General features: G+C 46.9%; 1 protein-coding gene and 1 long non-coding RNA gene across 2 annotated transcripts in view; one reads left to right on the forward strand and one right to left on the reverse strand.

The window, feature by feature from the left end:
• The window catches only part of ABCC11 (ATP binding cassette subfamily C member 11), a 58,427-nt gene that overhangs the window by 18,010 nt on the left and 14,671 nt on the right, over nucleotides 1-25,746 (forward strand). Inside the window, exons 10-23 of the mRNA XM_064580391.1 lie at nucleotides 1,277-1,384; nucleotides 2,455-2,715; nucleotides 4,184-4,255; nucleotides 6,609-6,733; nucleotides 8,405-8,477; nucleotides 10,123-10,326; nucleotides 11,578-11,715; nucleotides 11,795-11,891; nucleotides 13,428-13,517; nucleotides 14,392-14,495; nucleotides 17,840-18,037; nucleotides 22,025-22,251; nucleotides 22,593-22,730; nucleotides 23,921-24,107. Of these exons, the coding sequence (XP_064436461.1) occupies nucleotides 1,277-1,384; nucleotides 2,455-2,715; nucleotides 4,184-4,255; nucleotides 6,609-6,733; nucleotides 8,405-8,477; nucleotides 10,123-10,326; nucleotides 11,578-11,715; nucleotides 11,795-11,891; nucleotides 13,428-13,517; nucleotides 14,392-14,495; nucleotides 17,840-18,037; nucleotides 22,025-22,251; nucleotides 22,593-22,730; nucleotides 23,921-24,107 (2,022 nt within the window). The remainder of the gene's footprint in view (nucleotides 1-1,276; nucleotides 1,385-2,454; nucleotides 2,716-4,183; nucleotides 4,256-6,608; nucleotides 6,734-8,404; nucleotides 8,478-10,122; nucleotides 10,327-11,577; nucleotides 11,716-11,794; nucleotides 11,892-13,427; nucleotides 13,518-14,391; nucleotides 14,496-17,839; nucleotides 18,038-22,024; nucleotides 22,252-22,592; nucleotides 22,731-23,920; nucleotides 24,108-25,746) is intronic.
• On the reverse strand, nucleotides 11,420-13,562 carry LOC123855490 (uncharacterized). Its single transcript, XR_006793540.2, has 3 exons — nucleotides 13,236-13,562; nucleotides 12,437-12,536; nucleotides 11,420-11,624 (listed from the first exon to the last, which is right to left on the reverse strand). It is a non-coding gene; the product is annotated as an uncharacterized LOC123855490 (long non-coding RNA).

Below are 25,746 nucleotides of genomic sequence, written 5' to 3' on the forward strand. Positions count from 1 at the left end.
ATAGGGACTTTTTCTTTTATGTCTTTTCCTAGATCATGTCCCTCAAAGATCTGAAGGTTTTGCAAACGGATAATAGATGTTGATTTTGATTTTCCAGACTTTTAGGATACTCAAACTTTCTTCCATCTCAATCTGAAAAACTGACATCCCTTGTATAGCAACTATGGGAGGGAGGGATGACAAAGTCATCTGGGGATACAGGGGAGGTGAAATGTGTAGTTAAAACCCTGATGATTCTGATACATGCCTTGAGGTTGAGAATCCTAAATTAAGGAGTTTGTTCGAACCCAAAATAGGGCCCTGAAAATACACCTTAAATAAAAAGCTAGAGCTTCTTTTGCCTTCTCTTTGTGGTCTGACCCTGGCCCAGAAAAGCTGCAGCTGCCTTTTAGGGGTAGAATCCCAGTTCTCTGAGGAGAAAAGCCAGGGGGCTGCTTTGGGAGAGGTTGGAATCCAGATGGGGCTTGGGGAAGGACACTGCACCCAAAGCAAGAGGGGGGGAGCATTGGAGAGTCTGCCAAGGGTTCGTTTGTGCTCCAGACAGCAGGCACTTCTACTTGGTCCAGGCACGCACCAGAGAAGTCCCCTGAAGGCTTGAGGGTGGACGCAGGGGCTTTTATAGGAGAAACTCTCAGCAGGAGTTCAGGGTCACACTACACTCACACAGTGAAGGATGAAGAAGGGAGTGGAGGTGGGGTGTGGATTGGAAAGTCCCCAAGGTATTTTAGGTCATATTCTGAGATCCTGAGAGCCGTAGGTGGTCTGCTGTAGTCAGGAAAAGTCTCCGGGAGAGAGTGAGGCATGGATTAGGCTTGAAGTGCAGGGACATTTGGAATATTAGAAAAGAGTAGAATATCTAAGGCAAGGAAAACTGAATACGATCATAATAGCAATAAGAATGTCAAGCTCTGTTAGCAGTAAACAAGCTCTCTCACATGTACTTTTTCAGTGTTTCCCTGGACTTTATTCCTGTACCCACTTGATGATTTTGACACTATGCAAGTGGGAAAACTCAGCTTGCTGGGGGAGGGGACCTGGCCAAAGTTGCAGAATCACCCGGTCGCTAAGCTACAACAGGAACCAGGCCTACAGACATGGAGCCATTAAGACGAGTGCTCTTTCCCCACTCTTTCCAGTCTCCCCAAAATACTGGCTCTGTCCCTGCCACGGGACGGACCGGCCTATCGAAAGCTGCAGGGTCTGGCTCTGTGGCTTCTGGCTCCCGGATGGGGGCCTCAAGGGGTGGCCCTCACCACCTCCTCCTCTCTTTGCCCAGGCCTTCACTGTGGTGGCCACCTTGACTCCCATGCGGCTGTCTGTGTTCTTTGTGCCCTTCGCAGTAAAAGGCCTCACGAATTCCAAGTCTGCGGCGGACAGGTTTAAGGTAAGTGGTCAGAGGACTGTTTACATGGCTCTCTGTTTGGGTGTTCATTTGCCTTCAGCCACTGAGATGTTCCTCATGAACGTGACCCCAGGGCAAGGCAGATTGGCTAACTCAGTGACCTCCTGTACCCAGGCTGGGGTGGGGGCTGGGAAGACAGATTAATCAGGCCCCAGGGAGTTCTTAGGATAGTCTATACAAACCAGGTCTCACACAGGAGGTCTACAGACCCTGTCCAGGTTTGTATAGGGTTACCGTGATGGTTTTGCTTTTAAAAAAAATTGTATTTGTTGCTTGCATTTAAAAACCTGGAAATTCTACATAAAAATCGGATTTCTGGATTTTTCTGAATAATCAGAAGATCTGGGAACATCAGACCCACATTTTGCTGTGGCTACAAACAGCTGGAGCTGAGGGGATAGTTGCCCTATTAGATGAGGCAGTGAGATCCAGTTTGCTGCAGACCACCACTGAACATCCACTACCTAGAGATAAAACCATTGTCCAAAATGTCAAGAAGTATCTTTCTAGATCTCTTTCTAAGCTAATCTCCAGGGAGAGACGTATGCCTCTAATTTGACTGCAGTGAGATCATACTTCCCACCCCCCTCTTTTAATGCTAGCATTTCCCCATCAGGGAGAAGGAAACACAGAGAGGAGTGACCTGCTCATGGTCACACTTTGAAATGTATGGCCCCCAACAGTTTCCCACTGTGTGCTACATGGGCAGACCTTTTTACTTTGAATATTATAAATGAAATTTAATTTAAAAAGTGGCACATCTGTCTGATGATTCCACAGTGTTGTCACCCATGTAAAATGAAACAGGAAAGAACAGAGTGGGCAGTTTGCAGATATCAAAGAGTGGCCCAGTGGTCCAAAAGTTGGAAGACCCTGATCTAGAATTCCCACCAGCAGAACCTGGCTCCTTCTGAACTAGTGGTGGTTCTTCAGGCTTTTACTGTTTATTAGTTTATAAACCAGACTGATAGGCAGGCCAGCAAAATGGGCACACATTCCTATTAGACTAAAGAACTGAATTCCTCCTTCCTCCTTTCTCTTTGTCTGTGCAGAAATTTTTCCTCCAGGAGAGTCCTGTTTTGTATGTCCAGACACTGAAAGATCACAGCAAAGCAGTGGTTTTGGAGGAGGCCACCTTGTCATGGCGACAGACCTGCCCTGGGACTGTCAAAGGAGCCGTGGAGCTGGAGAAGAACAGGCATGCTCCCGAGGGGATGGCCAGGGCTCAGCCAGCTCCAGGAGCCCTCAGGCCAGAGGACACAAGGGACAGCCTAGCCCCAGAGTTGCACAAGTTAAATCTGGTGGTGTCAAAGGTAACCTTATCCAGGCAGGCTGGCTGCCAGACTTTCGGGGCCCAAGGCTCAAGCTTCCTGACACTCCACCATTTCCTTGGCTAAAAACTGCCGTCTTTAAATCCCTCTTTTAAATACAAATTGTTCACAGAGGGCAAGCACAGGAAATCTTTCATACTTCAGTGGGAATCAACTGATCATCCAGAATTTTTTTTTTTTTTTTTTTTTTTTGAGTAACAAGACCCAGACTAGTATGCTATATGCTGGGAGAGAAGGGGAAGGAGACTAACATTTATTAAGTTGCTAGTATGTGCCAATTTGGTTGTTCTGTGAACTCACCTTATCTGTCTTCTTCTCTGACTAACGTTTGCAAGGGCAAGCTTCCCTTCTTGTCCAAATTTCACCTCTGCACTTTCAAGTCAAACTTGATTGCATTCCTCCCCTCCCACCAACGCAGTCCACTGGTGACATCTGTCAGCTCTCTCCTGAATCCAGCCGCCTCTCACCAACCACACCCCCCAAACCACTACCCTAGCCCTAGCCACCATTGTGCTGTTCCAGCTCCTCTAGGAGCCTCCTCATCAGTCCCTCTGTTTCCACTTTTGCCTTCTTACTATCCATTACCATGCGGCAGACAGAGGGCTCTTTCTAAACCATAAACCAATTCAAGTCACCCTCTTGCTTAAACCCCTTCAGGGACCTCCCGCTGCACTTAAGATACAGCCCAGGTATCCCCCAAGCATCCTGCCCACAGCTTTCACCTCTTCTCCCACTCCTTCCCTCCACACCAGCTACACTAGCCCTCTTGTAGCACTTTGGCAGCCAACCCGGTTGCTCCCACAGCCTGGAACGACCAGATCTTCCTGTGTCTGGCTCCTTCTTATCATTCAGGTCTCAGCTGCAATGACAACTGCTTTAAGAAGGCTTTGCTGGCCAACCCATCTAAAATTGCTTTGGTTCATGGTAGCCAATTCGTTTTACTTAAATCATTTATCATCATATGATATTTTATTTATTTCATGGTTTATGTCTCCTCACTAAAATGTAGCATGAGAGTTCTTTTCTTCAGTACTTGGTATGATGGGAGAAACTCAAACACTATTTGAGGGAGGGGTGAATGAATAAATGAGTGAATGTATGCATGAATTCTGTGAGGCTGGCTTCACTGTCCCCATTTTACACATGAAGAACCCGAGGCATGGAGAGGCTAAGTGACTTGCCCAGGATCATAGAGTAGAATAGGTGCAGATCTGGAATTCGGGTTTCTTGCCCGACAGGACCACCTATCCATGACCTCCTGTCTACCACCTCCATGTAACTTCCTTCCTTTGAGGTTGTGGCGTTGAACTTTGCTAGTCTGCGGGGCCTTGGGGTGGGTGTGGTTATTTGTTTTCTGTTTGTCCTTTTGTGTTCAAACAACAGGCCCACCCTGGGCGAGTAGGAGGGCTTGTGCTGTCCCAATGCCACTCTGTCCTCCTTGGCTTTGCAGGGGACCCTGGTGGGGGTCTGTGGCAACACCGGAAGCGGCAAGAGCAGCCTGCTGTCCGCTATCCTGGGGGAGGTAAGTGACTTGTGACTTGTGAGTGCATGCATGCGCACTCACGGGCAGTCCAGGGACTCCCAAGCTTGAGTTCCCCCAGTCAGCCACACCATCGCTTTCTTGCTCAATGGGATCTGAGCCAATACACTTTTTATAAATTGAGAGCAGTTGGGCATGCACCGAGGGGGAGGTGTGTTATAAATATACCTGCTTCTCATCCTCCAGCCAGGAGTGAGACCTCTTAGATGCCCTGGATGTCTGCCCTCACCTGTTCTCTGTGCTCTCCCCACCCTGTTTGTAATCAACCAGCTCTCAGGGTGATGATACAGTGTGTCTCAACTTTTAATGTGGTGATAAAAATCATTCCATGAAGCCCAACTCAGAATGGGACATGTGTCCCTTGTGAGACAGCATCAGGAGTGCGATGTGGAGGGAGAAGGGAGGAGGAAGGAAGGAGGGATGGGGGAGAGGAGGCCCCCCCGAGTGGGATGGGACAGTCTTACTTGCACTCCAGCTGTAGAATTTACATGTCTGCCAGGTGCCCCTGCGCTTGAGATCTGAACTGTCCAATTCCACTGTCGGTGGATATTCTTGAGGTCTGCTTGGTCTGTAGCCAGGCAGACATGTGGCTCAGCCCACCCTTTCTCCAGTTTCCAAAAAGCCCCAACCTGTTCCCCCCAAACAACTGAGGTCATATTGCACACCTCTCACTGAACAACACCTTACAACAGCCACAACTCCTGGTGTGCATTTATGGCCACCTCCCCAAGGGGGTTCTCACCAGCACTTCCCCGCTCAGCCCCAGCCTTTCCCAGTCCTGGGCTTCTCTCTCTGCCCCCTCCTTTCTCTGCCCATCATCCCTCCCTCCCACGTTGTTGGGAGAACAAGAAGGTTCTTCCTTTATCCAGCTTCTCCCTCAGCTCCTTCTCCCAAATATTATAGCCGAACTTATCATCTCTTTGGAATGTATCGTATTGTCCATAGAACTCTCTCCCGATAGCTCACTTCTTCATGCTCCACATGTGATGGCCTTGCCGCAACTTCTTGGCAATGGGGAAGATAAGATTCAACTTTAAAAAAAATAATAAACATAATTTGAATAGTACTTACATGCCAGGCCTGCTGCTAAGAGCTTCCTATTTTTTTTCCTTCAACCTGAAAACAACCACATGAGGAAGGCACAGACATTATGGCCAGTTTATAGATGAGCAGATGAGGTTCAGAGAGGTGACTTGCCCAAGGTCACACGGCAGGCGAGGGGGGAACCAGGGTTGAAACCCAGGTCCACATGGTGTCAGAGCTTTGCTTTTTCCCATAGCAACATTTCCTGGTAGCCTCCATCCAAGGCCACCTTTCTGTGTGGCTAGTAATTTCTCAGTTTCCTCTTGAAATAAACCAGTCACTGTCCATCTAACAAAGGAAAAACAAAAAGATGTCATTTTAAAGTTTTGTTCTTGTTAATTAAAGCCTGCCTCCAAATCAGGAATAGGAACATAGAATCATAAAGAGGAAGGGGCACAGGATGATGAGGTCTAATGCTGGGGCTGTAGGGATGGGGGTTATGGCCTTTTTTTAAACTCTGTTTTTAAATTTATCAAACAGAAAAGTGGGAAGACACTAAAGACCCTTATACCCACCTCTAGATTCAACAGTTGATAGCATCTGCATTTTTGCCACATCTATGTAGAAACACATTTCGTAGAACAATTTTTAAAAAGATTTTATTTATTTATTTGAGAGAGAGAGAGAGAGAGAGAGCCCACAGAGGGAGAGGGAGAAGAAGGCTCCCAGCTTGATCCCAGGTCCCCAGGATCATGACCTAAGCTGAAGGCAGACACTTAACCATGTGAACCACCCAGGTGCCTTTGTAGAACTATTTTAAATTACAGAGATTATGAGACTTTCCCACTTATTACTTCATCATGATGTCCCCCAAATAAGAACATTTTCCCATCTGTGCACAATGACATTATCACACCTAACAACAATGGTAATAATTCTGTTGATATTCAGGGGTAGTCAGAGATGACCTGGAACTTCCTGTCTTGCTGTGAAGAGCATGGACGCACCACTTGCTAGAGAATGGGGCTGGGGAAATAAGAGAAAAAAAAATATGGGGTTTCTTCAGTGCAGACCTTGGATTCAAGTCACAGCAGGAACTGGCCTGGCTTAGCTCTGGCGGCTGCCCCATGTTCCCAGGACCTTCCCTCAGACTCACTGGTGGGCCTGGCAGGACCATGTTAAAAGTGCCATTTACATAAGAGAGCCCCCAGGAACCTGGAGGGCGGTGGGGCCCTGGGCCCTGCAGCTGCTGAGCCAGGCAGGGTCCTCCCCTGTTCTGCCTGGTCCTGAGGCTGGACTCACTCTGCTGCAGATGCACTTGATGGAGGGCTCGGTGGGGGTGCACGGAAGCCTGGCTTATGTCCCCCAGCAGGCCTGGATCATCGGGGGTAGCGTCAGGGAGAACATCCTCATGGGAGACCAGTATGACAAGGCCCGGTAAGTTTCTGGGAGGGTCCAGGAGGGACACAGGTGCATGGGGCTGGTTGGGGGAGGGATGCGCTGCAGCTAATAGTAATTGGACAGTTGCTAACCCTTGCTGTGAGCTCACTTATACGCGTCAAAGAGAGATTATTGTCATATCCATTTTCTAGATGAGTCATCTGGGGCCCCAAGAGGTTAAATAATTTGCCTAAAGTCACAGAGCTTGGAGGATATGCTAGAATCACGATTCGAACCCAGTTGTTATCAGAAACTTCATGTGTAGCTGTTATACTCTATGAGTCAAAATAACCCTCCCCCTCTAAAAACATTACTTTAAAACTTCGTTTGTGTTAATTAATTCCCCACCTCTAAGTTGAAAGGGTGATGAGGTCATGTGATATAGAAGAAAACAGTTTGGATTCATGGTCTGGTGGGCCGCCCACCACCATCCTTGCCCTTCGTGGCCTCTCCCTCCCAGGGTCCGGGGCTAACCTGCTTGAGACACGCACTTGGAAGTCTGTTCAATGGAGGATCCACAAAAGCTTCTCTGAATGCTACAGTTGTGCTTCCAAGTCTGGTGGACCCTGGCCTCCTATCACTGTTTGCTTGATGTTGCAATCTGCACCCATAGCAACACTGAGGGGCATGTAGGGGTGTGAGATCTCCAGCTGGCTCCGAAACGTCAGGTCCAATACCAGCTCAGGGGCACCCTGCTCGCCCAACCCCCATCTTGCCTGCTTCTCTTCCCAAGTTGCCCAACTCAGTTTAATGGCATCACTGAACTAGGTATCCCAAGGAGCCTGATGCCTCCTCCTCTGATACTTTACGTCTAATTGGTCACCCACCTTGGACAACTCTATCCCCTAAATAGGTCTCGTCTTTCTCTCTTCTTCTCCGTCTCCACTGCCAGTTCTTGCCTGTGATCTCTTGCTTGAACCGTTCCCAATGCCCCTGCCTTTGGCTCCCTGTCTCCAGTCTTCTCCCACTCTGCCCCTGCATCTTGGGTCCCGCCTCCAGGGTAGTCATCCCAAAACATAGCTCTCACCGTCATTGCTCTGCTTTCAGACTGATAGAACTCACTGGGCAGTTTGGAAGTATTTGGTCAAAAATAAAAATGCCCCAATTGTTAGACTCAGCACTGCTAGGTAATGAATGCGTAGATAGTGTCACCAATGGGCACAAAGGCCCATCTATAAGAGTGTTCACACTACACATTGTTCATAGTAGCAAAAGACTAGAAACAACCCAATGTCCATCACAGAGGCACTGGTTAAATAGTTTATGGTGCAGCCATATAACAAAATATTATGGTGCCGTTAAAACAATACAAACCTATATATGATGCACACAGACATATACAACCACGTTATTTCTGAATGAATACGTAGGAAACTGTAATAGTGGCTGCTTCCGTGTAAAGCAACTCAGAGTCAAAGACGAGAGAGACTTGCTTTTCACTGTCTCTTTTTGTTGTTGTTCTGTTCAAATATTTACTAAGTGCGTGTATTAGACAGAAAGAAATGAAGGGAAGAAGGAAATGCAAAAACCCCCCATGCTTTATTGTTAAACTCAGGATCAAGTCCAAATTGCTTAGCATGGAATGCAAGACCTATCTCTTCCCAGCTTGGGAAGGCTGGAGGGCCTGTGGCTGGGCCACTTGTCCCTGTAGCAATCTGTCCTTCGCAGGTATCTCCAGGTGCTCCATTGCTGCTCCCTGAACCGTGACCTGGAAATTCTGCCCTTCGGAGACATGACCGAGGTGAGTGGGAGGCGAACATCCCCCATCTCTGTTGTGATCGTGCCTTTGTAATGGTTTTCTGGGATCCTCAGGCTGCCTCCCTGGGTAGGTAGAGGGGGGGACTCCGGCTGTTTCCCCGAAGCAGCCAATGGCCCTGCAGCTGCTGCCTCAAAGCCTTCTCCCCCCAGGGAGGAAACTGGGGTTCATCTTACAGTGAGAGTTGGCAAAGAGCCTACCTTACCCCACAAGGATGGGGAGCTGACCTCGAACTCCTCCTTTTGGAGCAAGAGCAGTGGAGACCCAGTGAAAATGAGAAACCTCCCATCCCTCCCCGTTTCCTCCGCTCTCCCACCTCCCGCCCTGCCCCCTCTGGCCAGCTCTTCTTTTGCCAGTGGGAACAGCCACCATGGCTTCCTAGGGGCAACGCCAGTCACACTTTCTTGACAGTTCGCCATCCTTCACACCTGTAGACACCTTTAATCTACATAAGACCTTTCTGAGATAAAGCAATATTGTTGTATTATCTGTTATCTCAGTCTGCTGAGCACTTGCCAGATGCAAAAGACTACTGTAGCAACTTGAACGCATTGTCTTAGGTGAGCCTCAGGTAATTCTAGGAGGTCGGTGCTCTTATTATCCTTCTTTTAAAGGTGGGTCTGTAAACCTTTGACGGCAGAGTGCTCAGTTGTCTCGTTCAGTAGAAGGAAGAAGGTCTGGTCTGTAGAATGGCATCAGTAAATATGGACCTCATCAAGCTTGAGGTCTAGATGAGTTGATACATACAAAGTGGGGTGAACATGCTCAGCTGGAGTGGGTGTTAGCTTATCATGCGAGCACAGTAGGCACTTAAGTAAGCATCTGCTGAGTGAGGACCGAATGCGAAACTAAGCCTTGGCTCCGGGCAAAGCAGCCTGTCCAAGGGCACACGGTGCTGAACCAGAGGCAGGGTAGTGACTAGAGGTCACCCTGCTGCTCTTTAGACTCTGCTGCTTTTCTACAGAGACCGCAAGAGTTCATGGTAGAGCAGGGACTGGCACTTAGCCCCTGGCGCCCTTGTCCTCAGGGCTGACTGAGGGATAGGCCAGCCAGCAGGTGCCTGGCATGATAGTCTGCACATGCTGTTCAGTAATTCTGGTTGCTTGTTAATGACTCTTAGTATCTCCTGACGTAAGGCATTGTGTAAGGTGGTCCTTCCCATGACAGCAACAAAAGAGCCCCTTCCGGCCATTGTAGCCCTGTCCTACGGAGTTGGCTGTGCTCAGTGCCGTCTTCAACAACGAGGGCTGATGGTCCTGCAAGTGGATGGTTGCTGTCAATAGAGATTTAAAACCCAAATAAGATGTAAGGAGGTGCTCTTTCTTAGGAATGATTTGTTTTATTAACTAAATTGCTAAAGTTTTAAAATGTCAACTGAGATGTTGAAGGGTTTAGAAACATTGCATCTAATTGTGAGTTATAAGATTTTAATTAACTGAAAATCAGTTTTTCATTCCCTACTAAGCAAATTTTGAAAAAAAATTTTAAATACTAGGGGTGCCCAATCACGAGGTGTCTAGGAGTGTGCACTGAGGGGGTTCAGTCTGTCACATCTGGCCACCTGGCTGGTTTGAGCACACCTCACTGGGCTCATCCTCTAGACACAGTGCCTTTGGCTGTCTGTTTGCAGATCGGGGAGCGGGGCCTCAACCTCTCTGGGGGACAGAAGCAGAGGATCAGCCTGGCCCGTGCCGTCTACTCTGACCGCGAGCTTTATCTGCTAGACGACCCCCTGTCCGCTGTGGACACCCACGTGGGGAAGCACATCTTTGAGGAGTGCATTAAGAAGATGCTCAGGGGGAAGACGGTCATTCTGGTGACCCACCAGCTGCAGGTGACCACCCTTCCAGGGCTCTGGCCACGACTGATGGCTAACGTAGATCCTCACGTTTCTGCCATTGATTCCGTAACAACCTCACCGTGGCTACCCCTTCATCTCAGACTAGACCTCAACATTTGAGGAGCATTGTAAAAAACCTGGATCTCTTCTGCTTTCCATGTGGAGAGGACAGGCTGGTAAAAGATTTCTGTGGCTGGTAAAAATTGAAACCAGATTTGAAGGTCTCCTTCAAGATTTTATGGGTTGGCTCCTGCTTTTAAAGTTATGGAAAAAGAAAACAGATCTTTCAGAGAAGAATTTCCCAAGTCTCATGTTCTTTGATGACGTGCAGTGACCATGTGGGGGTGGGGCTGCCTCTTGTAATGCCTTTACCCTAGGTATTTCCATACTTGGTTTTGGCCTCAAGACGTATTTATTATTTATCCCTCTCCTTCCATTTTGGCCTATTTTGGGAAGGATACAAAGTATTTCAGACATAAAGACAGTTTATAAAATAATCTACTGAAAACCCATGTGTCTATCACCCACATGACATGAACACAGATCGCCTCTCAGATTGCATTCTGTCCCCTCACTTTGCTATTGGTCTTTCTCGTGCAGGTCTCCATACCCTTACAACACGTGTATAAATCTCTAGACATGATAAAGTGTCCTTCTGCATATTTTAAAGCTTTATATAATTGACAGTTTACTTTCTTTGTCCTTCAGTAATTTGCTTGTTTTGCTCGGCATTATATTTTTGAGATCTTCCATGTTGATACACACAACTTGGTTTAATTCTCACTGATATAGCATTCCAATATCTGAATATACCAGAATTTATTCCCCTAGGATGGACATCGAGGTTGTTTTCCATTTTTCACTTTTACAAAAAAAAAAAATAAGTGCTTCGGCGTACATCTTTTTATATGTGTCTTTTTGCACATTTGCGAGTTTGGTGGAGTAGAGGTTTAAGAGTCCAGTTGTTGGTTCATAATTCTTAAATATTTAATTTTACTAGATATTATCAAGTTGTTTTCCCAAGTATTTCCACTAATCTATAACAACACCTACCTTTTACAAGAGTTCCCTATACCTCCAGTCATCACCAGTGCTTGGACTTACGCAGTGTTTTAAGATTTTTGCCAATGTGGGTATACAAAATAACATTTTATTATGATTTAAATTTACATTTTCCTTTTGAATGGTGAAGTTGAATATCTTTTTGTATGCTTACTGAAGGCCTTATTTCTTCTGACTCTTCAGTATTTAGCATTTTGTGACCAGATCATTTTCTTAGAAGATGGGAAAATCTGTGAAAAAGGAATTCACAATGAATTAATACAGAAAAAGGGGCGATACGCTGAACTCATCCAGAAGATGCATGGAGGAGGAACCACACAGGTAATTTCCACCCCACCGCATCCTTACTACCCACAGGGAGGAACACCCCCTGCATTCATGGCATGTGCTTTCTCCCCAGGACAAACCGCAGGACACAGCAAGGCCAGCAGAAGACCCTCAGGTGCAAGGGCAGGCCCAGACCACCAGCCAGGAAGAGCCTCTCCATGAAAATGCTGGTAATGGTGCTGGGGAGAAGGGAGAGCACATCTGCCAACCTGCCTGGCTCCTCCAGAGGTGCTGGCATCTCCTCCTGGACCCCAGACGGGGCCATGTCCCTCACTGTCTAGGATCCTAGACATCACACACACAGGTTATAGATCCATGTAGTTGAGGGCTGTGGGGTGCGGACTGTGCTGGTCAGGAGGCCTGAGGATCCTAGAGGTGAATGCTGTGGGAGGCAGAGCTGAGGGTGTGCAGAGGCAGAGGCAGGGTGTGGGTAGTGTTGGCCCGGAGTAGCATAAATTTAACTGTAAGGCATTTAGACATTCATGCATTACATGTTTGTTGAAAACAAAGGTATTAGAAATCAGAAATGAATTGGGCCCAGTCTTGGATATCCAGAAGCTCAGGGCCTTGCTCTTCTCTAAGACAGGGCAGCAGGGCAGAAAGACAGTTCTGGATTTGAATTCTAGCTCTCTGCTTACAAAGTTCCGTGACCTTGGCCAAGCAACATAACCACTCTGAACCCTCATTTGCAAAAGTGAAGGTAAGAGTGCCTTACTTTGCAGTGTTGTCGTGGAGGTAAGATGCAGTCGGGTGTAGGGAGGCCTCAGGATAACGCCCGACATAGTGGAGCCTCCTGTCACCAAGAGCGTTTTAAGCTGTGAAAGTCGGAAAATGATGTGAGCAGAAAAATAATTGGAAGGAAAAAGTGTAGATCACAGAATCAAAGGAAAAGTTGAGGAGCCGGGCCTCAGCAATTTTAGGGTGTAAGTAGCCCGAATAGGTGCAGAATTTTTTGAAGAAAACCTACTCCAAATATTTCCCATCCTAGTGTGAGTTCCCTCAAGATTCAAATTCCAGGAAGAGAGCCCTCTTCCCCAGGAGAAATTAGGGTGTTATTAGAAGGGAGAGCCTCAGGCAGAGACAACGGACAACCCCACAGTGCTGCTTCCTGTTGTTGCTCTCATCATTAGCAGCATCTACTGGTACTTTCATGTACTGCTCTCCCTGCCCTGCTCTAGGACAAGAGTCTGCCTGAACTAGTGCTACAGCTGTTTTCCGAGGACTTCTCAGAAGCATATTGCTGCAAAACATCTTAGCAACCATCTATATAGACCTGCCAGTTGTCAGATGAGGAAACAGAGAGGTTAAGTGATTTGCCTGAGATTGCACAGTATTGTAATGACCATTCTGGAACCCAGTTTTCTGGTCCCAGATCATTGCTTTCTTCATTCTCTCCTGCTGCCTCTCCCACCCCAGCAAGTTCTTGGAACCCCACCCCCCACACCCACCCAGGGTTATTGAATGGCTGGAGACGAAACCTCTTTCTGGGCTCTGGAGTCCAGGTCAAGAGTTACCTTCAGCAGAGTCTTCCATGGAAGCATGCTGGTTAGAGTCGGGCTTGGGTAGGGCACTGAAGCTGGAAGGTGAGGAAGCTGGTAAAACATGGAAGCCAGGGAAGAACGCTTTGTAAAAGCTCTTCTTGACCTTGAGAGACACGCAAGCGATTGAAAGTCATATCATTTCTTTCTTCTCTTACTCTCACCCAGTGCTGGAAAATCAGCTCACAAAGAAGGAGAAGATGGAAGAAGGGTCCCTGGGATGGAGTGTCTACCACCACTACATCCGGGCAAGTGGAGGTATGGTCTGTCAGTTTTGCCCGGGGCTCTCTCTCTGACTGGCCCTGCCCCTGAAACTGGGTCAGACTGGAATGTGTGCAGTCATGCAAAGCAGGGAGGCACAGGGTAGTCATGCCAATCACGGGCTTGACTTGCACAATTCCAATCTCAGCCACCATCAACTATAGTAACTCTACCACCATAGTCCGTGCTGGAAGTTAGGTTTCATGTTGTGTTAAAATGTACCTGGGATTTATTTTAATCAGATATGGTAAGACATGCAGACATGGAAATGTCACAAAGGGAGAAGTTTATGTTCACAGATCCCTAAAAACAAGAGACATGGCTTGCCATTCAGGGCCACATGGAGAAGCACTGGGTTGGTGAGAAGGCAGAGGGAAGGGAAAACATGGCTGGAAGCCTTTATTGTTTTTTTGTGGGAAGGAGTAGGTAAGGCAGGGTAGGTATGCTGAGTAAATTTAGGATTATATAGTTTGAATAAGTCTTGGGGGGGGCCTCTGGGCTATAGGAGTGGTCCCTAGTTATCTGGCACCCGGCCTTGGGTTTAGGGCAGGGATATGGGCTTGCTGTGTGATTTTGATGAGGAGGTGGTTGGGAGTGTGGACTGTGGTTTGGTTGGTTCATAGGTAAAGAAGTGGAATGTCACTGACATTTGGTACTTTGCCCAGGCTAATAAAGCCTGTAAGTAGTAGAGTCAGGATTTGACCCCTGGGCTTTCTAACCTTGGAACCAAGCCCTTTCCAGTCCTCCAAGGCATCCAAAGTAGATGCAGGTCAGGATGATCCAAGGGCTTGGGATGGCTGAGCAGCTTTATCAGCCATTGCCCTTCACCTTCTTGTGGCACCTGTGTGTTACTCCTTCTCTCCCTCCCCAGGTTACATGGTCTCTGCTGTTGTTTTCTTTCTCATGATGGTGATCATCTTCCTCACGACCTTCAACTTCTGGTGGCTGAGCCATTGGTTAGAGCAAGGCTCAGGGGTAAGTGTCATGGTGGGAGTGGGGTGTATTTCTGTGGGCTGATATGGAGTAGGGCAGCTTCCTAATCCTTGGGCCCCATGAGGGTCAGAGTATGGGTTGTGGCACCCTATGACAAGCCCAGAGCCTGCTGTTGCTAAGTCCACAAATGGAAGAGTTCTAGAGAGGACCTCTGAGAGCCAGAATAGAGCGGGGCTCCCTCTTAGCTTTGGCCTCCTGTGTTCACAGAATGAGTGGTCATCGGTGCAGTCTCGTCGGAACAAAACCAAGAAGTTTCTGCCCCCAGACGGGTCCTCAAGAATACCTTACATTCCACCTTAGTGATTTTGCCTTTGGTAGCTGTTTGCCTTCTCACTTTGCTTTATTTAAAATGTGCATCTGCACCCTTTGTTGGAGGCGGGGAGGCCACATCAAATATAAGCACAGCTGATATTAGTGAAAGGAGGGAAAACACATTTTACTCAGTCACTACTGTCGTCAGGGGAAAGAGCTGAGAGCCATTCCCATTTGTGCACAGGTGATTTCAACATTTTATTTATTTTTTATTTTTTTATTTTTTTTAAAGATTTTATTTATTTATTTGACAGAGAGATAGAGAGCACAAGTAAGCAGAGAGGCAGGCAGATGGAGAGGGAGAAGCAGACTCTCCACTGAGCAGGGAGCCCGATGTGGGACCCGATCCTAGGATCCTGGGATCATGACCTGAGCCAAAGGCAGCCGCTTAACCGACTGAGCCACCCAGGCGCCCCTGATTTCAACATTTTAAAGGGAGAATGAATATGGGGGTTCAGTAGATTTAGAGGAGTAAAATTTACCAAGGGATGGAGGGTGTGAATGTGTTGAGGTCAACTGTGTCTGCTCGCTGGCAGTTATTAAAGTTAGGACTCTAATCTTCCACAGAGATTGGGAGACATTTCAAAGGCATGGTTCCCAGATCCTTGGGAGAGATGCTTTGAGTTGTAGGAGTTATATATTCATAGTTATGAGTGCTTTTTAGTAAGTGCTCTGAGAAAGGGAGGTTTGGGGCATGCCATCAGGTGTTGGCTACAACAAATGGTAACTTTTCCTGGTGATGGTTGAGCTTCCTTAGGCAGGCGTTTTGATGGAAGGCAGGGGCATGCCTTGAGCCACTACAAGCCATGCTGAAGTTTGATTAAGTTTTTTAGTGCAGGGGTTTGGATGGAGTTGTTCTGTGTTGAGAAACCTGCAGTTCTCAGCCATTATGTGCCTGGTTAATTCATTAATCTTCCCAACCACGTTTCGATGTAGGCATTGTCTCCATTTTACAGAAGAAACTGTGCTTGGAGAGGAAAAAGAACCTGTCCTGGGATGTGAAGTCTCCCGCCGGGACTTGAACTTGGTGCTCTGATTCCAAGCCATGTTTGCCTAGATGTCTACTTGGTTAACTTTTTTTTTTTTTTTTTTTTTTTTTTAATGAGAGACAGAGAGCATGAGAGGGAGGAGGGTCAGAGGGAGAAGCAGACTCCCCGCTGAGCAGGGAGTCTGACGCGGGACTCGATCCCGGGACTCCAGGATCATGACCTGAGCCGAAGGCAGTTGTTCAACCAACTGAGCCACCCAGGCGCCCCTACTTGGTTAACTTTTGAGTCATGTGTCAGGCAGGGTTTGCTCAGGAAAACAGAAGCCACTTGAAGTATTTAGAGCTTCCACAGATTTAATATAGGAATTAGAGACCACACAATCATTGGAAGGGCTCCAGTGACCTCAGCAGCAGGCAGCACTAAAGTGGCTGATTCTCAGAAGAGCACCTGCAAGCCACTGGCCAAACTCCATATCCCACCCACATGTCCACAATTTCCACCAGCATGTGATGGCTTCTTCTCTTTCAGCTTTGAGATTTCGTATGACTGCTTCTCTTTGGCAGAATCTAACCTGAGACCATGCTGGCGGGAGTCTGGGGAACCGAGTTCCCAAGCTCTTCCTTCATCACAGTGAAGAATGTAGAAGCACCAGGGATGATGCTATGTGACAATCTCACACAAATTTCTAACACCATAGAGTGAATTTATCAAGCCATTTTCTACCCTGGCAGAAGAAAATAGGCCTCATTAGAAATCAGGCTGCCTTGGGACAAAGATGCATTGAGAGAGGGATGAAGAGAAGTCACTCAGGGAGCTGAGTTTAGAACAATCAGAGTAGAGTGGGTGGTGCATGGAGGGAAGAGCTGGAGTCGGGAGACAGACTAGTTTGCCCGCTGCTATAGTGGTCCACGACAGACAGACCATGAGGGCCTAATCCAGGGGAGGGCAGTGAAGAGGAAGAGGAAGGGAAAAGCAAAAGCACCAAGCAGGAAGGTTTCCATGTGTAGTTTCATCCCATACCAGCTACTGAGTCTAAATGTGGCCCTGGGAAGAAGGATTTTTCTCTCCCCATTGAATTTCTCCATGAATTCAGGTGATCTGACTCCCCAAAGAAGGAAAACTCACTGTTTTTCTCTATTCCTACACAATGCTTCTGATAACAAATGTGCATGTTTTTCCCCAAATTAACCAATTCTCTAACTCCCAACACCATCTGTGTGTCCTACAATTCCCTTCAGTTCTGACACTACCTGGAGTTAGTGGAGACTCCCCACGTTAAGGGTTCAGTCCCACAAGACTGTCTGTGCTTCAGAGGCCAATCACAAGTCTGGACCTCCTATACTTCCGGCAGACCAGCTATCAGTTGGGGGGTTCCCATGACCCCCTTTTTGGATCTGATCATTTGCTAGAATGGCTCACAGAACTCAGGGAATACTTTCGCCAGTTTATTAGAAGGGATATAATAAAGGATACAGATGAACGGCCAGATGAAGCAGTACATAGATCTAGAAGGCCTCTGGGTGCAGGAGCTTCTGTCTCTGTGGAGTTGGGGTGCACAACCCTCCTAACATGTGGATGTGTTCATCAACCCAGAAGCTTTCTGAACCCTATGCTTTGGGGATCTTTATGGTGGTTTCATCCCACAAGCATGATCAATTATTAATTCAACCTCCAGCTCCTCTCCCCACACAGAGGATGGGGGGTGGGGTTGAAAGTTCCAATCTCCTACTCATGGTTTGGTCCTTCTGGTGACCAGTTCTCCATCCTGAAGCCGTCTAGCCCCCTTTCCTCCACCAGCCATCCCTCTAGCTACAAAAAGACACTCTAATTGCTCCAGAGATTCCAAGGGTCTTAGAAACTCTTATGTCAGGAGCCAGAGTCAAAGGCCAAATATTAGAACAAAAGATGCCCCCAGCACCCCTATCACTTAGGAAATTACAGGGATTTTAGGAGCTCTGTGCCAGGAACTGGGAACAAGACCAACTATATTTCTTATCAAACCATCCTCTCTGTTCTTTCTTGAAGACCAATAGCAGCCAAGAGAGCAATGGAACTACTGTAGACCCAGGCGACATACTGGACAACCCTCAGCTGTTGTACTACCAACTGGTGTATGGCCTCAGTATCCTGCTACTAATCTGCATGGGTGTCTGCTCCTCGGGGGCTTTCACCAAGATCACGAGGGAAGCATCCTCAGCATTGCACAACGAGCTCTTCAACAAGGTGTGGGCCTGGGCGTCAGCTGTGGCTGCAGGCCGGTGACTGACCTTGCCCAGTTTTCTTTTTCTTTTTTTCTTTCTTTTTAATTACTAGACTTCATTTTTTTGAGTAGTTTTCAATTTAAGAAAAATTGAGTGGAAAATACAGAGTTCTCATATGTCCCTCACCAATCTCCCAATTTCTCCTGTTATTAATATCTTGCATTAGTGTAGGATGTTTATCACAATTGATGAGTCAATATCAATGCATTTATTATCATCATCATCATCATCATCATCATCATCATCATCATCTAAAATCCATGGTTTACATTAAGGCTCACTCTTTGCATTGTACATTCTATGGGTTTGGACAAATATATACTGACATGTATCTGCCATAAAGTGTACAGAATCGTTTCACTGCCATAAAAATCCTCTGTGCTCTACCTATACATCCCCTCTTTAGCACTTTATACAGCACTTTATACAGAATACAGAATAGTTTCACTGCCATAAAAATCCTCTGTACTCTACCTATACACCGCTCCCCTCCAAAATCCTGACAACCACTGATCTTTCTCATTGTCTCCATAGTTTTGCCTTTTCCAGAATGTCATCTAGTTGCAAGTACACACTGGGCTACTACATAGGTGGGAGCAGGCTATGGAATGAGCTGGGTGCATGGAAGCTCTCCTGCTGCTGACAGTATGATTCTAAAAGTTTAGTGTCCCTTGCTGGAGGGTCAGTGGTCATACCAGTGCTGGCCTCTGTTGGCTGAGCGTTGTCACACATAGAGTTGTAGAATTGTCCCAGGTTCCTTTTGAAGTGGTACTATCATCCTTATTTTACATATGAGAAGATTGAAATCCTTGTGTGTTATGGTGAGAATGTGTTATGGTTAAAATACCAAACTTTCTGTAGTATCACATTGCCTCCTGGAAATGTCATTGCACTCCCCCTCACCAAATGTTACCATGCGCAGGTTCTGGGGTGGGCATTGGGCTTACAGTGGTGAATGAACAATGCAGGTATGGTTCAGGCCATTATGGCCTTATAGTCTATTCAGGAAGACCAATGAGAAAACAGGCTGTTGTAACATAGTGTGCAAAATTACTCACTGGGTGGGGGCCTCTGGGATCCTAAGAACTTAACAGGCACCTAACCCCAGCATGTGACTGGTAGAGGGAAGGATGGGAGTCCAAGAAGACTTCCTGGAGGAAGGGACCTCTCTGCTATGATCTAAAGGATGAGCTGAAGCACTTTAGCCAGCCTAAATTAGGAGGTGAAGAGAAGCAGAGCTTTCCTGGGGAACTGGAGTCCTGGAGGGCAGGTGCTCAGAGGGTTAGAGCAGGGATTTTCATGGGTGTTCTCCGGAGGTGAGGAGGACATCCATCATTCCTTGTAGACTGAATGCAAATTATGTTTCAATGTGGGGAGGATGAAGTGGAGGCATTTCCCCACACCTCAGATAAAGCAGCTGGCTTGGTGGAACTAGAAAGCAGGAGAGGAATATTCTACCTGAGGCCAGACACTCTTTACTAACTTTACTATGGCCTCTAAGGTTCTGACTGCACTCCAAGATTCTGGAAATATCCAGTGCTCAGGCCTCAAAGTGATAATTCCTATTTTATTTTTTTGCAAGTTTTTTTTTCATTAGAAAATATGCTTTGTATTTAAAATATGTTCCTTTTTGTAGTCCTTTTATGTCTTGATTGATTTTAAATTTGCCTTTGTAGTTTTAAATAATCACAGTGAAGGACAAACCTTTGAGATAATTGGCTCAACTACAAACATAACAAACTGCAAAAACAGATTATTTTGACACTTATGGGGCACCAGAAACCCTTTCTCCATGTCCCCACCATCTGTTCCTAATCCTGAGTGATGGTGGGTTCTCACAAAGACGGCTTAGTCACACCACAGCTGAGCTGTACCCTGTTCCTGTGCACCTCTCTCCCTGCACCACACCCCCCTCACCCCCCATGAGTACTCAGTCTTGGGGGAGAGGGTGACTGTGATTTCTTGAAGTGATCGTGACAGTTTTTGTTGCTTTTGCTCATGTATTTCACAAAAGATTCTGGAGAGAAGATGGAAGACAATTTAGAGGCAGAAAAAGTGAGGAAACTCATCATCTGCCCCTCCCAACCTCACTGCCTCCCCCTCCTACCTTAGAGCCTAAACATGAATGTGAACAGTACTTGGTCAGCAGCATCCAGGTATTTGCAATGAGATCTGCTATAAGGGACACTTCGTGATTCTAATAATTACCGTTTATTAATAATCAAAATGCAATTTCCTCCTCCCCCCTTCATTCCTTCCTTTGCTTTTGGCCTTAATAGATATGATTAACTTCTATTTATGTCTTTTTCTTGTGTTACAGCTTGAGAAATACATAGGGAAATAAAGGGGTCAATTGGTCAGCAGCTCAGTGCCATGAATCTTTAAGAAGTGCCTTCTGTAAAGAGCATGGCTGTGCTGGGGCAGGGGGGTCAGGGAGCCCTGGGAGGTCTGGTCATGGTTTTGCTGTTAACTACTTGGGTGACCTTGAGCAGATTGCTGAGCAGCCTCCCTTTTTCTGGGCTTAAGTTTCCTCATCTGTAAAATGAATACACTAAACTAGATGCTTTTGTTAAAGCCCTTCTAGTATGAAATGTTCTTTGATCTCCAAAGGGTCTCCTGTCCACTGCTTTTAGAGATCAAGTTAAGACACCACCTTCAAGAAGAGGCGGTCATGCTTAAATTCTACCCAAGACACCAAGTCATATGCAACCGCAGTGGAATTGCTGTTACTAATCTTTGGCGATTCTGGAAAATGGTCCCATCTGTGGAAAATAATCAGAGCTAGTGTTAATGGAATGCTAATTAGGAGGCAGGAACTATTCCGAGACTTTCAGTGTATTACCTCTTGTCTTTCTTTCTCCTTCCTTCCTCCCTTCCTTCCTTCCTTCCTTCCTTCCTTCCTTCCTTCCTTTTCTTTCTTTCTTTCTTTCTTTCTTTCTTTCTTTCTTTCTTTCTTTCTTTCTTTCTTTCTTTCCTTTCTTTCTTTCTTTCTTTTTTCTTTTTCTTTTTCCTTTTCTTTCTTTCTTTCTTTCTTTCTTTCTTTCTTTCTTTCTCCTTTCTTTTTCTTTCTTTCTTTCTTTCTTTCTTTCTTTCTTTCTTTCTTTCTTTCTTTCCTTCCTTTCTTTCTTTCTTTCAAGATTTTATTTATTTATCTGACAGAGAGAGAGAGATCGCAAGTAGGCAGAGAGGCAGGCAGAGGGAGAGGGAGAAGCAGATTCCCCGCCAAGCAGGGAGCCTGATGCAGAGCTCCATCCCAGGACCCCGGGATCATGACTCGAGCTGAAGGCAGATGATTAACCAACTGAGCCACCCAGGCGTCCCTCTTTCTTTCTTTCTTTCTTTCTTTCTTTCTTTCTTTCTTTCTTTCTTTCTTTCTTTCTTTCTTTCTTTCTTTCTTTCTTTCTTTCTTTCTTTCTTTCTTTCTTTCTTTCTATCTGCTGCTTTCCTCTGATTCCCTGTCACCTCTGAACTGGGCAGTCTGTATTGAAAGCTATTTAATGGAATTTTGGAATATTGGGATTTCTTTCTTTCTTTCTTCCAACAGCTTTATTGAAATATAATTCACATAATCATAAAATTCACCCTTTTAATAAAGTTGCACAACTCAGAAGTTTTTAGTCTATTTGCAGAAGTGTGCAGTCTTCACCACAACTCTGTGAAGTGTCGTTATCATCCCCATTTTACAAATAAGGACATTGAGACTCCGAGGGGTTAAGTAACTTAAGCCCAAAGTCACACAGCAGCAGGTGGAGGAGTGGGGTAACCCTGGAACCCAGAAGATTGATTGTGGAGCTCATGCTTGTAACCATTGCTCTACACTTCCTGCCCTGCACGCCCCTTAGGCTGGATCTGGCACATCTTCAGAGCCTGAGGGTAACTGACATCAACCTTAAGTCCCAGAGCAAGGCCAGCAGCTCTCTGTTGATCTGGGTTGCTTTTGTCCGTGCAGGTTTCTGGCTCCCCCATGAGCTTCTTTGACACAACCCCAACAGGCCGACTCCTGAACTGCTTTAAGGGGGACTTGGATGCGCTGGACCAGTTGTTGCCCGTTGTTGCTGAAGAGTTCCTGCTCCTGTCTTTGATGGTGGTCGCCATCTTGTTGGCTGTCAGTGTGCTGTCTCCATACATCCTGCTGATGGGAGTCATATTAGTCACTATTTGCATTATTTATTATTTGTAAGTGGGTTCTTTTTGCTTGTGAGCTGGGTTTATGACTTGGGATATGAGGCTGGAATCTACATAGAACTGGGTGGTCCCTGAGGTGGATGGTCCAGGTCACTCCCTCTCATTTTTTTTTTTAAGATTTTATTTATTTAGTTGAGAGAGAGAGAGAGAAGAGAGCACAAGTGGGGGGAGGGGCAGAGAAAGAGAGAGAATCTCAAACAGATTCCATGCTGAGTGCAGAGCCCAACATGGGGCTCGATCCCAGGACCCCATGATCATGATCTGAGCTGAAGGCAGACACTTAACCGATTGAGCCACCCAGGTGCCCCAACTCCCTCTCATTCTTGATGCAGGAAGTTTAAGAGGGCCATCAAAACGTTCAAGAGACTGGAGAACTACAGCCGCTCCCCTCTGTTCTCCCACATCCTCACCACTGTGCAGGGCCTGAGCTCCATCCATGTCTATGGAAAAATTGAAGACTTCATCAGCAAGTGAGTCCTGCTGTTGCCGTCTGAGGACGATAGAGCTGTGGGGATGGTGGGAAGCAGGAAAGTAGGAAGCTGAGCATCAGGGAACAGAGTCCTCTTCACACTGTTTTATTCCACTTATTTCTCTGAGGAAATGCTTATAGGAATAACAAATATAAGTGCAGTGGAAAATGTCTGTAAACATTAAAGACCTGTGGACGTTGCATACATGTATTAACATAATTATTAGTAAGAAGTATTGCTGGGCCAGCGCTTCTTGCATGTTTTTTCCTTTCACTTCCAAATAGGTATCTAATTTTAATAAAATACAAGGAATACATGGAATTTCCTTCACTATTCATACCTATAGATTTGCCTTCTAAATGTTTGTTGAAACCAACAAAAACATCCTATGATTGGTGCTGAGACTTCATTGTGTCATATGAACTTACCCATTTGTAAAGATCAGTCACACATGGTCTGCCCTGAACCATAAGATGCTCCTAGTTTGGTGGCAGACAGGAGACACAGACACATATTTTTGTGGTAAGACAGGGTTGAATATGACTGACAGCATAGGAAAAAAGCAGATAAAAGGCCATAAGAGTTCAGGAGGGAAAGAGGTGACCTGCAGCTGGGTGGGGGGTAAGGTGGCATCTAGCCAGGCTCGAAGCCTGGTAACACTTGAGCGTGGAAGACGGCATGTGTTGGTTAACTGGAATATTGGATGAACCACGGCACCAGCTCTCCCAGCAGCACTGGGGAGCACTCAAGGATTGTGCAGATGCTGGGACTGAGGGCATCCTAGAGCAATGCATTCATTCACCTACAGGTACTCAGCACCCACTGGGAAGGCAGCAGTGAACAAGACAGGCACAGCCCCCACCCCAAGGTGGATAGATACTGGGAAGGAGTTGCTTCCCTTTACTCACTCACAGATCCTGGCATTTATTCACTCTCATTGGCCCAGTTAGGGAACTTACCCCAACTGAAGACGAACCAATCATCAAGGCTGGAAGAGCCTGTGCTGAGAGCCCTAAGTTGGTCAGAGGCTACTCCAAGGTCTGTGGTCAGGTCAACTCCAGGGAGGAGGCCCCTGAAGAAAAGTCAGGTTCCTTTGGTGGGAGTGGGGAGCTGCATGCTGGAGGAAGCAACCAGTATCCATTCTCACAAAACTCTGGGTTAGACAAGCACATGTGGTCGTCCTTTCTTAGGTTTAAGAGGCTGAGTGATATACAGAATAACTACCTGCTGATGTTCCTGTCTTCCTCGAGATGGATCTCACTGAGGCTGGAGATCATGACCAACCTGCTGTCCTTCGCTGTGGCCTTGTTCGTGGTTTTTGGCATCTCCTCTGCCTCCTATTCCTATAAAGCCATGGCTATTAGCCTCATCCTGCAGGTGAGGGAAGGGCTCTCAGACAGCAGGGGCTTGGCTTGAGGCCTGTGGGCAGACCCAGGGGGTTCATTTCATGGGACTTTGATAACACCTTGGGTTTTGGCCATTTGTGATCTTATGAGTTATGTGCTTGGTCTTCTGAATCTGCTGCTTTCCTCTGTTTCCCTGTCATCTCTGAACTGGGTAGTGTGTATTGAAAGCTATTTAATGGAATCTTGGAATATTGGGATTGCATAGAGCCCACAGGAGGCCGAGTCCAACCCTCTTATTGTGCAGATGGGGAAACCGAAGCCCAGAGATACAAGGAGTTGTCTGAATGCACAGAGCATTAGAAGCAGAGCCAGAGTAAGAACACTGACCTCCTGGTTTGCTGGCTGGCGTCTTTTCATTTTACTATTCATACCTGGATTCAGCTGTCAGACTTCTCTGAGTTATCTAAGGAGGCGTCCAGTCCCTCTCCTGGAACAGGTCTTCTCAGGCTTTAAAGTGCATGAGACTTGAAGCAGAATGCTTGGCCCCAGCCTTGCAGGCATACTCGGTCTGGGCACCTGCGCAGCCGAGGACGACCATGCTCCAGAGCACAGCCTTGGGGACTCAGAGTCAAGTACTGGTTGGGCGAGATCTTGGAATCTAATTTTAAAAACAGATTCTCTAGGGGATTCTGATGTCTGCACAGCAGTCTGCACACCTGGCAAGAGTCCCCCCACGCCTGGCTCCCCGGGACATGAGAGGGTCCAGCTGGCTGAGGTTCATGTCTATAGGGTCAGTCCTGTGCAAGGGTTAGCCATGGAGGGCCATGAGGCCAGAGGCTGGCTCTATAGCCATCTCAGGGAACCCTGGCTGCACAGTTCCAGGGCACCCCTCTCCCATGGGGTCCTCATTAGCAGCCTTCTCTGCAGCTGTGTGGCTTTGTCTCTAACTGGCTTTGGATCTCTAGTGCCCCAACGCTGAGGCATTCTTTTGGGTCTGCAAAGGGGTTCCATCTTGCCCCTTGTTGAGCCCCTGCAGCAGTCACATGTCTGCATAAACATACAGTCCTGTACACCCACAGCAATGCGTGCGTGTGCAGAGCCTTTTGAGGGCACGCAGGCCATGTGGATGGCTATGCAGTGCTCACACTCACAGACAGCTGACCAGGGCGATAATGTGGAATTCCCCAGACGCTTGCACTGAGCCAGCACCCTGCTAGGTGCTTGCTGTGCCTTGATGCGTTGAATCCTCACCATGTTCCACGAGCCGCAGCGGGGTGGTTAAGATTGTGTGGTTTAGAATGTGGGTTCGAGCCAGGCTCTGCCCATTATTAGCAGTGTGACTTTGGGGAAGCCTCTTACCCTCCTGGCGCCTGGGATTCCTCATTTTGTGAAAAAGAGATAATAAAAGTTCTTTTTTTTTTTTAAGATTTTATTTATTTATTTGAGAGAGAGAATGAGATAGAGAGAGAGCACGAGATGGGGGAGGGTCAGAGGGAGAAGCAGGCTCCCTGCCGAGCAGGGAGCCCGATGCGGAACTCGATCCAGGGACTCCGGGATCATGACCTGAGCCGAAGGCAGTCGCTTAACCGACTGAGCCACCCAGGCGCCCGGTGACTCTTTCTTATGACTGACCACTGACCACAGTCTTTTGCTTTATTAGGAGACTATGT

Source organism: Mirounga angustirostris, unplaced genomic scaffold, assembly GCF_029215605.1.
Source record: "Mirounga angustirostris isolate CCGP_5_RB_7025 unplaced genomic scaffold, mMirAng1.0.hap1 SCAF_16, whole genome shotgun sequence".
Classification (NCBI taxonomy): Eukaryota; Metazoa; Chordata; class Mammalia; order Carnivora; family Phocidae; genus Mirounga; species Mirounga angustirostris.